The following is a 13,799-nucleotide window of genomic DNA, read 5'->3' as shown; positions in this document are numbered from 1 at the left end:
GCTAGCACCAACCTAGCTGGTTTTCATGTGGCTAATGCCTAACGTTAGCTACTTAGTTTACCAGTAGCTAGCTAACCTAGCTAACCCTAACGTTACTTACAGTTGTGGAGAAAAAGCTCCTGATATCTCTCATCCTCTTCAGAGGGGGAGGCGACATTGTGGTGGATGTACCTGAACGGCTGTCAGAATCACAACTGTGGCTTGCTGTCAGCGTCTGTCTGTAAGGCTGTTGGTCTTCAGATCCAGCAAAATGTAAAAAAATGCAATGATCTATCTTAGCCAAATGAGCCAATCAAACCAACCAAACCAAAAAAATATCAGAATAATACTGGGATGGCACATTCACGGTGGAGGAAAGGGGTAGGCTAACGGTCTAATATGGAACTCCGAACAATGCAAACTAACTCACTCAAAATGGTACGGTCAATTCTGTCTTTCCAAACTATTGGAAGGTCATCTAAATTATCTAATATAACTGCACTCCAAAGATAATGCGAACAAGGTTGCTTAAAAGTTGGTAGGGACAATTTGGGCCTCCCAAAATGTTGGTAGGGACATGTCCCGACCGTCCATACGCAAACCACGCCCTTGATACCAGGGAATGTAGGGAGTAATGTCTCTGAATGTTTGGTTGTAGTGTATGACACTGTTCTCTCTTCTCTATTTATGTCTCCTCTTCTTCTTCTTCTTCTGCTGCTCTCTTCATTTCTCTCCCTCTCCTCTGGTGTTCCTGCTCAGATTCTGGACCTGCTGGACTGAATGCTGACCCTTGACCCTGCACCTCAAAACAGGCCCTCAACAGCGACTGTCTGTGTGAGGTCAAGCCCAGCAAGACGCCTCTGCCCAAGTGAGTGGGACACCCACCCCAACCCCCTTCCCACAAGCATCTCACCTCCTCCAGATGACAATACACACATGCACGCATGTCCCTAATGCTCTGCCTCTTCTCCCTCTGGTCCTGTCCAACGCTGTGGTGTCTCTGTCTTCCTAGTCCTCTGCACTGCCACGAGCCGTAGAGCAAGAAAAGGCGCCAGAGGCATCAAAATGGGCTGCAAAATAGGCAAAAACCCTAACCCTAGATACGTTAGCTAACGTTAGCAAACCAACGCGTAGCCCAATCACATCTGTGTTCCAAGATGTGCGTTTTGGGATGCACAAAGCATGCGTTTTTTTGACCGTGTCAATGGCATAGCACGCTTCGATGAATAGACATATTGGAAGTGAATATGGACAACTCTGTTTATCTATGCGTATGGTGGGCATGTGTGCTGCTGAACTATGAATGGATGCTGAACTAAATACAGGCCAGAACATGATGCATCCAAACAAGTTTAGGCCTCCCATTCGCCCATCAGTGGCTTGTGGCTAGGTTGTTTGTTGAGTCATTACACGTTATTTATTGAAGAATGAGTACCCTTTTGTAAAAGTGGGTTTTGACATGTTTAAACTAGTTTTTCTTTTTTCGCCAACGACTCCCCTACTGCTCTCGTTCCTGGATAAAATGTTCCAGTACATCAACAGCTCATGATCAAGCGAAGTTTATATAATCAGCCCTCATCAGTTTGGGCATGTCCATGAACCCTATCCATCGACAGTCATTTACTCAGCTGCCTACACTGGCCAGGGCGCGCAGCGATGTGCGACTGGAATGCAAACCGGTCATTAGAAACGAGGGACGGATTTGTCAATTTAAAAGATTATAGCTTTTATTTACCATCAGGCTATTGGGTGGAACCTCTCATTCTAAATAACAGTCCCCTAGAGAGAACCTCTCATTCTAAATAACAGTCCCCTAGAGAGAACCTCTCATTCTAAATAACAGTCCCCTAGAGAGAAGACAACGGATAGATATTGCATTTTGTATGTCGCTCTTTCTTCCTTTTTATCTGTTATTTGTATTGTGAAGCGCTTTGTTAGGAAGCATGATGGCGGCGCTACGCCCGACAGCAGCCAGCCACTCTCCAATTCCTGGCGTTTCTTGTTAATCTGTTCGTTTGCAGTCCTTTGTTTTTGTTTGTCTCCCTTTGTACCTGGGCTGCGCCCCGGGCTGATGTAACAGTTGGTTGGGGGGCGCATTATAAATAAAAATAACATAACATAGATTAGATAGATTATCATTATCATAAGGTGACATTAGCAAGCAGTTCAGACCAGGGCTTAAAAATCGGTTCGCTCCGAGCAGAACCAGCATATTTAACGTTTCCATTCTCATGTTCCGCCACCAACATAGCGTTCCTGAACCGGTTAAGAACGAAAAATGACGTTCCGTTCACCGTTCAGGGGGTGTTAGCCTAAGACTCTAGAGGCCTACAGTATTTCTTGTAAGGTATAATCAACAAGTCTAGGGTTGTGGTGGCCTTATCGCCAACAATATTAGCCTTGGTGATGTGTGCTGTAGTGAAGCCTTGTTGATTATCTTACAAGAAATACGCAACATTAGTCCTATTCTCGTATGCCCTTAATCCACACCGTAAACTATGCGCAGGTCTATCATAAATCATCATCATCCTTTTTAAAAATATTTTCTTGTACCGTTGCGGCAAGCTATTTTATTCTGCGTCTGTAGGCCTATTGTTTTTTATTTAGTTTTTATAATGTTTTATGTTATTTATTTATTATGTATTAACTTATGTCTTGCCACCTATCTGAGACATCCACCAGACTGCAGCTGCTTGTATGCCTATACGACAGCAAATATAATTTAGTGCAAAACATTTAATAGGCCTATCTCTTGATCACCAGGCCGATAAAAAGCCCTTACCTGACTGGAAGTTATAGCCATTCAACGGAGCGCTTCGTTAGGCCTACTTGTGGCCTATTCAGACGGCACTAGGCCTATATGGTACTGTATAGGCTACGACTGTATCCACATGCTAATAATCTCTAACCATACCATAAACGTCTGAACTAGGCTATGGTGTGTTGTTGTAATATCTAAATCTCTTCATTTCACTAAGCAAGCATTTAAGATCCTGACTGTGAAATAACAGATTTAGGGGCCTAGGCTACATTACAAAAACAGGACAAGATGTAGGCTACAAATTTAATAATAGTAATTTAATTAAGCCTATTCGGCCATAAAAGGCTCAGCTTTTTTTTCTTTTTTTTGTTCTTTAAAAAAAAAAATATTTTAAGTTATATAGGCCTACTACAAAGAACGAAAAAATAACATTATTAACCGGTTTTAAAGATTTCAAATTAACGTTTCTGTTCTGGAACAATTAAATACCATTTTGTTTTGGTTCCCGTTTCTGTTCCTCGTAAAATACCGTTTGTTTTCGGTTTTCGTTTCCGTTCCTTGAACCGGTTCAGAGCCTTGGTTCAGACGTTAGCTATAGTTGTGCTTTTAACTAGCTATGTAGCCAAAATTATTATTGGAAGTCATAGGCCTATAGGAGTTAGTCTACGTCATAGGCCTATAGGACTAAGTCTGGGCCTAACGTTAGTGCTAGCTAGTTTGTGAAAATGGTTTCCTAAGATGATCGTTTATCATGGTAGCTATGGTAACACGTTTAAGTTTCAAGTCTATGTTTTTTTAATGCAAGCATTATTACCAGTAGGCCTAATTAAATCATTAGACTCAGCCAACTCCACAGAACGAAAAGATGAGGACGACACCAAGCGACTGCAGCTGTCTGGTCAGGTTGACAAGTGGGGGGTGGGGCATGGTCTGTCATCAATTGATTACATCAGTTGATTGACAGTTCTCATGACCACGCCCACACATTCTGGGTGAAATTTTATGGTGGAAAATTTAGGCTCCAAAAAAAGTGTTTTTGCCAAACGGACAAAAACAAAAAATCTCGAGAGGTGACTGTTTGCAATGGTCAATGTGCATACCACATGGGTAGAATAGATTCTAGAACAATTTAGTTTCCTTCTACATTGCTTTGCATGTCTCATATACAATTCTGCAGAAAATCAACCATTTACACAATCGGATTTTGGTCAAAAGCAAATAATTCTCTTTCTAAACTCAAAACTTTCTAAATATTTCTGCCTAAATGCGCTTTCAAAACCACTGTTGCGCCCACATTAGGACTATTTATTTTCAATAAGACTATTAAGAGCCTATAGGCCGCGCGCTCTGTGCCGCTCCATGCTGCTCCTTTCTGAGGTGATCGGAAGACTCGGCGCATGAAATGAAATGATTTTTTCTTCAGTGAGGGGCATGAGGTTACAACGAAAGATAAGTAGGCTATTGAGGCTCAAGTAGGCTATTGAGGCTCAAATATTACCATAGTGTTAACCAGTGTTTGAATTGGGCCAAACACTGGTGCTGGCACCTAGGCCTACTCCACAAAATGCCTAGCCTACTCTGTCTAAAATACATTTATGTTAGTAGTATAAGTGCCGTTAGCTACAGTTAGACGTACCAACAGCTCCTGCCCATCTCAAGCACGTTGGTAAAGCCTTTGGTTTTATAATTCTGATGACAACAAGCGGATCCTATAACCTAATATATCAATACAATTTCCATGTGGACACACAACAACTTTTGAAGAGGAAGAGAAGAGAATGATGAGACCAGTCAGGTAGGCTAGGTTATTGCCGACTAGTCATGATTCACATCGGGGGGGATTAAGGAACAAGGCACGCTACCTGTAGGTTAACAGTTTTGCCTGCTTCCCAGGGACCAGTAAATTCTGTTCGGGCAAGAGGAATGCCTCGTGCAGTTGTCTGATCGGACAAGTAAAAAATCAATATGATACATTGGCCTTGTGTTGCTAACGTTACGTAACGTTAACTGAAAATACAGTTTGAGCCAAAGCGGAGCCTGCTCCATTTGAACTACGCGCTGCTGTGTCAGTCAGCCCTCCAAGCGAGCGTTGTCAAGGAGACATACACCACAAGTGCGAGTAGGTTCTGCAACTTTCGTGCGAGTCAGGCGCAGCGCTGCCTGATGGTTTGTGCGACCGTCTTTTTGGCTGGCTGAACTAACACTAGCTTGCATTAACGTTCATCCTCCAGCCACCTCAAAAGTGCCAATCAAAATAACAGAAAAAGCAACAAATTATTTAGGAATGTTTAAAGACTAGCTTACCTTTTTTTTCTTTTTTACATCTACAGCTGCTGTATAATGGTAACCTACAATAGGCTACATCTGATTAAAATATGTCTATAAACCATATGATTTATTAAGCGCCTGTGTGGGTTTACCGTTTTATCCCGTCCAGTTACATGTAATTAATTACATTTTAAGCTCTAAGACTTTACCAGCCTTACGAGACAAGTTAAGCCATCTTTATAGGCCTACTCTTTATAGTCCTACTCAGTTAATTTTTTTTTTTTTTTTAGGCAAGAGGCAGGGATTGTGGAAGGAGAGGACAGGACTGTGGCACAGGCACAGAGTTGAGGCACAGATGAGAGAGAAGAGAGAGGGGTTGTTGAGAGGAGCGCAAGAGAGGAGAAGGAAGGGGACAAGGAGAGAGGAACAAGGGAGGAAGGACGGTCTCCTATCCCCCACTTTGGTTTTGAAATCGGACTCTTTTTTTCACACACCACCAGACCCAGAGACCAGTTCCACAGGAAACACTGCAGAGTATGTAGTAGGCAGTATGTTAGCATGTCATTTCGAACACAGCCACAGTAAGCGAGTAATGTTGGTTTTCTAGTATGATGGCTGACGAAGGAGGAGAGAATAGCGAGGAAAATGTAGTTGAGGAGATTGACGAGGACCTTGTGGCGAAAAAGAACAGCTCTTCTCTCATTTGGAATTATTTTGGATTTAAGCGAGATGACGTGCTGCAAGCACAGGTACTGTGTAAAACATGCGGGGCAGTTGTGGCAACTACGAGGGGAAACACAACCAATCGTCATCACCACCAGCAACACAACCACAAAGAACTGCAGAAACAATTCCAAGACAGTCAGGCCGCAAAGACAGTCAGGCCGCAAAGACAGCCAGGCCGCAAAGACAGCCAGGCCGCAAAGACAGCCAGGCCGCAAGACAGCCAGGCCGCAAGACAGTCAGACCGCAAAGACAGCCAGGCCGCAAGACAGTCAGACCGCAAAGACAGCCAGGCCGCAAAGACAGTCAGACCGCAAAGACAGCCAGGCCGCAAAGCAGCCGACAACGCCGAGTCCGAGTAACATCAGCGCAACCGTCCATTTCTCTGAGTTTAGAGAATGCGACTCCTTACTCGACAACATCCAAAAGCCACAAAGAAATTACAGACTCCATAACTCGTTGTTTGACGAAGGACATGATGCCAATATGCACTGTGGGCAAAGACGGGTTTAAGAGTCTGATAAACAAATTGGACCGGAGATACCAGATTCCATCAAGGATTTATTTTTCCAAAGTCGCCATTCCCAAAATGTATGAAACCTGCAGGAAGACCGTGGAGGCAGAAGTGAGTCAAGCTGAATACTTTGCCTGCACCGCAGATCTTTGGTCCAGCCGAACAACAGAACCCTGCCTCAGCCTCACGGTACACTTATCGGACGAGGAGTTTGACCTGAAAACACGATGCCTAATGACAGCCTTCTTTCCCGATCAACACAATGGAGAGAACATCGCATCTGGGTTACGCCAGGCGCTGGTCTCATGGAATTTGAAGGAAGAGCAGCTTGCTTGCTTCACCACTGACAACGGGTCAAATATTGTGAAGGCCATCGAACTCAATAGATGGGTCAGTCTTCAATGTTTTGGCCACCGACTCCATCTGGCGATCGGTAAGTTTAAATAAATATGCTTTATCTGACATTGTGACACACACACAGACCTATTATTGATTTGAATGAAAAAATAAATAAATAAATAAATGCACACATTTAAAGAGAATTATAATCTTTGTTGAACTTTCCCTAGTGCATTTGTCAGCTCTTTGAAATGTGGCTTTTTGGGATAATTATGGTAGTCTGTCTCATTATTATCCCCCTGAATTGTATTATATTTTGCAGTTGGGCTAAAAATGACTGCCAGGTTCATTTTTGTGTGTGTTTTTTCATGTCTTTCCAGAAAATGCTGTTAAAAATGACCCACGTCAGCGTGTAGCCCGTGCTGCTGGTGTTTGCAAAAAGGAGGTGGGACATTTCTCCCATAGTTGAAAGCAGAAGCAAGCACTGAAAGAAGCACAAAAGAAGCACGGCCTCCCGGAGCACCAACCCAAAACAGAGTGCCCAACCAGGTGGGGCTCGAGGTAGAAGATGTAGAGGATCTTGGAGCAGCGGCCAGCCATATCTGATGTCCTCACTGCAGACAGAAAAACACGCCACCTCGACCCCTCCTGGCAGGACATGGATGTACTTGAGTCTGTAGACACGGCTCTCCATCCTCTGGAAGTATTCACTGATGCTCTTTCTGCAGAAAGCTATGTGAGTGTTTCATATGTGAAACCAGTCCATCTCTTGAAGACATCACATCTTGCAGAAAAGGAAGGGGACAGCGGCTTAACGAAGACCATCAAAAAGAACATCCAGAGCTACTTGGAGACAAAGTATGGTGACCCCACAACACAAGAACTCCTGGACACTGCATCCTTGGTGGACCCCAGGTTCAAGGTCACCTACATCAGCAGCGAGAAAGTCCAAGACAAAGACCAGGGTGCTCTCAGAAATGACAGAAGTAGCGCGGAAGGTAATTAGATTATACTATACATTTTAATGACAACAAGCCCTGGTATGAATTTATTTTGATCTCTTTTAGCCAAGAGTCCACATTAAGAAAATAGAGAAAGATCACATAATTCAATAGGGATTAGGGATGGGCAAACGATCCAAATTTCTTTTTTGATAATTGAAAGAATTAACAATCAACTATTGATTAATTGATAAGCTTTTTTTCCCATTAAAACAACACCTAAGGCAGAAATAACAAATAAAGCATGTTTCCTTTAAAATAGCCTTATTTCTTGTGTTCTGATAACGTTAGCCTACATTAGGCTGTCCACGCATGCTGACGCGATTGCACTCAAAACGGCATTCAAAGTAGACACTTCAGTCCAATAACAATCCTCTTAAATAAACAAGGCAGTGAGTAGCGTATTGTTTAACAACACATTTTACGTTAAATAAATAACAAATCTAGCAAAAATAAGTTAACGTTACTCACCAGTTGTATCGTAAAAAAAAAAAGAATACTCACACATATTGTAGGAGGATGACTGAAAACGTAAACATTAGTGTCCTTAAGAGCGTCCAGCTTTAACTTTAATCCAGTGAGAGCCTAGTAGGCCTACTGGTTCTTGTTCAGAAAGATGAGCGTATTAACATGCTCAGGGGTGAGACGCGAACGCAATCTGGTGACAGTCAGGCCAGCCGCAGAAAACACTCGCTCTGAGGGGACCGAGGTTGCTGGGATGCAGAGGTAGGTTTGCGCTAATTTGGCCAACCTGCAGTAAGCCGTGTCGCCTTTTAAATAAAAATGATCCCACGCCAAACTTCGTTTTGCCCGCTTGGTCTTCAACATGGCTAGGCTGTTCTGCTGCTGCTGGACTGGCTAAATATTAATATGCATCAATTATACCGTTACTTCGGGAACCTGTAGCATCATAGCGTAGCCTACTAATTCAACAAATACATTTCTTACACAGAACGTAGACAAACTAATTTCCACTGAATTTATTAATGATTATCGAGCAAATTTTTTTGTGCCAAAATCCTTATCAATTATCAATCTTCGATCATTGATGCCCATCCCTAATAGGGATACAAAAATAATTAATAAAAAAATACTCAGTTACTCGCATGCACACACACACACACACACAATAATCAGATGGTGCATCATCTAAATGGAATGTGTTTTTTTCTTTTGTATTCTTCTCTGTGTCATAGGAGGGAACACCTGACATGGAGGCCGGAGCCATGGATCCACCCAGCAAGAAGGCAAAGCCATCACTGGACAGTTTGCTCAAATCAAATCCACGTCCAGCTCCCACAGCAGCCATGCAACTGGAACAAGTTGTTGAAGCAGCTACTTGCTGTCCCCCACCATTGACAGTAACTGGGTTTCCATCCACCTCTTAAAATTAGCATTTTCCAAAATTGCGGAAAAAAAATTGAATGGAAACGCCAGAAATTCGAAAAAAGGCCTAAATATCGCGATAAGGTTTTTACGCTCGGAGGTGGAAAAGTCAGCGTATCGATAGTAGAAAAATTCGACTTTTTGCAACGGAAACAGATTTTGCGAATAAACGATGACGTTCCAGCTATTTCCGACAGTACTCTGGTCATTACATTTACTCTTTCACATCTCTGCATCAAGACGGTGATGTAAGCTGACAACGCTGACAAAACAGTAATGAGAGTTCTCCCAAGAGCCATCGAGTTTACAAAGAATCTCTCCATCTCGTCGTAGTTCAGTACAGACCTGTGAGTTGACCAAAAAGTTGTTGACATGAGACGCTCTCTTAACACAACAACCGCCAAAGACTTCCATTGTCCGCAAGTCAATGACTTTTTCAAAAATTGGGTTCTGTTGCACCCCCTATTGTTAATTATATTCAAGATCATTCAAATTAAAAAATATATCGTGTATGTTTTTAATTTATACCTATATTGGCCGCCAGCTGTTCAATGAAAGGTTATAAGGAATGCGCAGTTTCGCGCTATGTATAGCCTATCATATGCACAGTTTCACGCAATGTAGGCTATTATAAGTAAGTATTATTCATTGGGGGAGCTTGGACTCGCTGGGGACTGGTGGAGAGACGCATAGTCTACAGAGCCTCCCCAGATGTGACTTTATCCTCCAGTTGGCTGAAGAGCTGCGCGCTCTGGCGTCCAAACAGCCACCAGCAGCGCCCCTCGCAGTGTCCACAGAAGAACACTCCCCAAAAAATACCTGCATGGTGAAGACAAGCTGCAGCAAGAACAGAACTGTCTACCAATGCACAAAGTGCACCAAAGCTGTCTGTGGCAGTTGCACTGCCAAGGTGCAGAGAATATGTGCGAAGTGTATTTGAGCTGCCGCCTCAACCGCGCGTAAGAGCAGAGCGCATCAACTCGTGTATAGCCTACAACTAGTAGCCCATAGCCAATAAACGGCTTATTGTTTTATTCATAGCCTATATCAACTAGATAATTAGATAATTATTCATTTCATTAGATAATTATTAAACATCAAAGTTCTATGCTGCATCTGTGATCACAAGATGCATTGGCCTAGGCTACTGCAAAAAGCGATGCGTTCTCATATATTAACTTGAATAATTATTAATTAGATAATTATTATGTATCTACATTCTATGCTTCATCTGTAGGCCTACAGTAGGCTTCTGTTTTATTTGGATCCTTGGCCAAAATGCTGTTCTTGTAGGCTAGCCGTTTCATTGTTCATCCTTTTGTAAAGTGTAGACTACTATTCTTGTTAAATTGTGAAAATAACATTCCATCCATCCATCCATCTTCATCCGCTTATCCCTTCCCTTTCCCTGGCAGCATCAACCAGCTCTGCCTGGGGAATCTTTAGCTGCTCACAGGCCAGTGCGGAGATGTAGTCCCGCCACCTAGTCCTGGGTCTACCCCACGGCCTCCTCCCAGCCGGACACGCCTGGAACACCTCCCTAGGGAGGCGCCCAGGAGGCATCCTCACTAGATGCCCGAACCACCTTAACTGGCTCCTTTCGACGCAAAGGAGCAGCGGCTCTACTCCAAGTCTCTCCCGGATGACTGAACTTCTCACCCGATCTCTCAGGGAGACCCCAGCCACCCTCCGGAGAAAACTCATTTCGGCCGCTTGTATCCGTGATCTCGTTCTTTCGGTCATGACCCATCCTTCATGACCATAGGTGAGGGTGGGGACGAAGATAGACCGGTAGATCGAGAGCTTTGCCTTTTGGCTCAGCTCTCTTTTCATCACAACAGTGCAGTAAAGTGACTGCAGAACCGCACCAGCTGCTCCGATTCTCTGGCCAAACTCCCTCTCCATGGTTCCCTCACTCGTGAACAAGACCCCTAGATACTTGAACTACTTCACTTGGGGTAAGGACTCATTTCCTACTCGGAGCGGACAGGCCACCGGTTTCCTGCTGAGAACCATGGCCTCAGACTTAGAAGTGCTGATTCTCATCCCAGCCGCTTCACACTCAGTTGCGAACCTATCCAGAGAGTGCTGGAGGTCGCAGGCAGATGATGCAATCAGGACCACATCATCTGCAAATAGCAGCGACGTGATCCCCAGCTCACCGAACTGCAAACCCACCTCCCCACGGCTACGCCTCGATATCCTGTCCATGAAAATCACAAACAGGATTGATGACAAAGCGCAGCCCTGGCGGAGGCCAACCCCCACCGGAAAGGAAGACGACTTACTGCCGAGGACCCGGACACAACTCTCGCTCTGGGTGTACAGGGATTGGATGGCCCCAAGTAGGGACCCCCTCACCCCATACTCCCGCATAACCCTCCACAAGACCTCTCGAGGGACCCGGTCGTAAGCCTTCTCCAAGTCCACAAAACACATGTAGACAGGTTGGGCAAACTCCGAAGCCCCTTCCAAGATCCTCGCGAGAGTGAAGAGCTGGTCGGTGGTTCCACGACCAGGATGAAATCCGCATTGTTCCTCTTCGATCTGAGGTTCGACTATCGGCCGGACCCTCCTTTCCAGCACCTTGGAGTAAACTTTTTTTGTTGTGTTATTTTATTGCCATATAGCCGTGTCAGTGTGAGAGTAGTATGAAAGGACAACATTAGGCCTTGAGTTGTACAGTATAATCCTAAGACCGTATATATAGACCTACCGCAAAAAGACGATTCTTACGTTCTTACGGTAGGCATTCAATGGCTACTGGCCGATATATATAGTGAGCCGCGGCGGTTCTGTTGTTAATGATGTTATTTCATTGCACCCTCTTCTACGGGTGTTTTTTGCATTTTTATTTTCATTTTCACGAGAAGTGCCACCATATTGGGAGTCAGCAGCTCGACCTGCTGACACCCAATATTTGCAAAACAAAACTGAATGGAAACGTGCGTACATTCATATTTTCTTTTGCGGATTTTCCCAAAATTCGCTTAAAATTTGCGATACATTTGGATGGAAACCCAGCTAGTGAGGCAGACCCTTTGGCTTGGTGGAGAGTCCACAAGGTGGTTACATGTCAACGCTCATACTTGAAACCTAGTAAAGTGAACATGTTGGTATTCCTGTTCAAGAACTTGAAATAAGAGAAGTGTAAAATGAGTTTTGGGAGGAAGAAATCCGCCTTTCTCTTGATTTAGTGGTTCTACTCATTTCAGTTTTCTCCCTCATAGTACTACAGATGTAATTGCAACCTGTTAAGCAGGGTGATGGCATTGGCAGGCCTTGATCTTTACAGTGGGAGAAATGTTTAATTTGCCAATTGCCATGTTTAATTTATTGTACTGATGTTTTCCCCCAGATATCTTTTAGTTAAGAAAGAGTTGAGAGATGAAAAATTGTTTAAAGAGAGTAGTTTTAAAATAATAATTAGAGCTGGGGAAATTAAACTTCCCTTTCTTATGCTTATGTTATTTAAGTGAATGTTCCGTTTACAGGTCTGTTGTTTACAGGGTGGCCAGCCACCGGTCTGAAAAGCACCAAGTTGAGAGTGGTTCATGTGGTTCATTAAAAAGGTTTTTAAGACTTTGAAATTGTTTGAATTTGCAAACAATGTAGCCTACCGGAATCTCAGGTTTGAGCCTTCAAAATAAAAGCATGTTGGATACAAATAATTGTTCAATTTCTTTATTTAATGGGCATAGGCTATTCAATGTTTGTGGTCTATGTTAGCTGTATATATTAGATGTATATATTAAAGCAGAAAGATATGCTTTAATGTACTGTAGATAATATGTACCCTTTAATATTTAGCTATATTAACATACATATTACACATATTATACATACACACACACATTTATCGCAGGTCCCATCTCATCGCAATATTGAACAGTCATCGCACATCGCATGTTTCCTCATATCGCCCAGCCCTACTTAGCATGCACCAAAACTAAGGAAACACGGGCACATCTCACTGTATCAAAAGGATATCATTACACTTATCTTGGTATTCATTCACCAAGAGGCTGGGGAAGAAAAGTGTTAGCTATGAAGGTCATCAATTGAAAGCACTTGAATGAACGTGAATGAACATTAGCTGCAGCTGGTATATCAGCTGGATAACGCAACATCCAGGTAACGTTACTTACTCCGAGTCAATGATCTTTTGTTTCAATGTCACGAAGGCCGCTACATATTTCTTCAGGCTCTGCAATATACAAGACAACACATGTCAGTTATCTCCAGACTAGGTTCAGCTACATCCACCTGATCTGGATCACTTTGTTTGAGCAGGGAGGTTGTTCGTCTCACCTCATGCAGAACAGTGCAGTTCTGACAGGCTCCAATAGTGGCGTCCGCTGCAATTTGAACTCGATGTGAATGATTCTCCCCAGGCATCATGATAGTAACTCTTATCATCTCCAATCAACCAAAATAGAACTTCACAGCATTCACATATCCTATAATCTGTGATCTTAAATCGCTGTGGAGAATCTGACAACTTTGTTTTCGCGTGCACCACGTTGAAGGAGGACCCCAATGAGGACCAGACAGTGGTGTTCTTACCAATGCCTGTGTAGAAATACATTTCTGTACGGTGACTCGAGTGATCCGTGAGAGCATAGCTTTACTGTAAATTTGAGCTGGCTCGAAGTTTTACCCCTCACTCTCGGGTTACCTAATCCATTCCAAAATCATAGTTGAAAGGATTTCATTCGTGATTCATATCTAAAGTGTTCTTCTACAGAAATAAAGCACTAACGTTACGCCTACATGTTACAAGTTACATATATTTTTAGTAAATATACAATATTTGGGTTACACACGG

The 13,799-nt window shown here is 43.3% G+C and overlaps 1 protein-coding gene across 1 annotated transcript in view; it reads right to left on the bottom strand.

The window, feature by feature from the left end:
* ice1 (KIAA0947-like (H. sapiens)) overlaps window positions 1-13,422 on the bottom strand; it is a 35,054-nt gene extending 21,632 nt beyond the window's left edge. Inside the window, exons 1-2 of the mRNA XM_084459305.1 lie at window positions 13,283-13,422; window positions 13,120-13,178 (exon numbers count right to left, since the gene is read on the bottom strand). Coding sequence (XP_084315431.1) covers window positions 13,120-13,178; window positions 13,283-13,390 — 167 coding nt within the window. The 5' untranslated portion in view covers window positions 13,391-13,422. The remainder of the gene's footprint in view (window positions 1-13,119; window positions 13,179-13,282) is intronic.
* Between the last annotated feature and the right edge of the window lie 377 nt (window positions 13,423-13,799).

The sequence above is a fragment of the Borostomias antarcticus genome, assembly GCF_949987555.1.
Source record: "Borostomias antarcticus genome assembly, chromosome: 27".
NCBI lineage: Eukaryota > Metazoa > Chordata > Actinopteri > Stomiiformes > Stomiidae > Borostomias > Borostomias antarcticus.
Note: the sequence above shows the minus strand (reverse complement) of the source record. Positions and strands in the feature narration are given on the sequence as shown.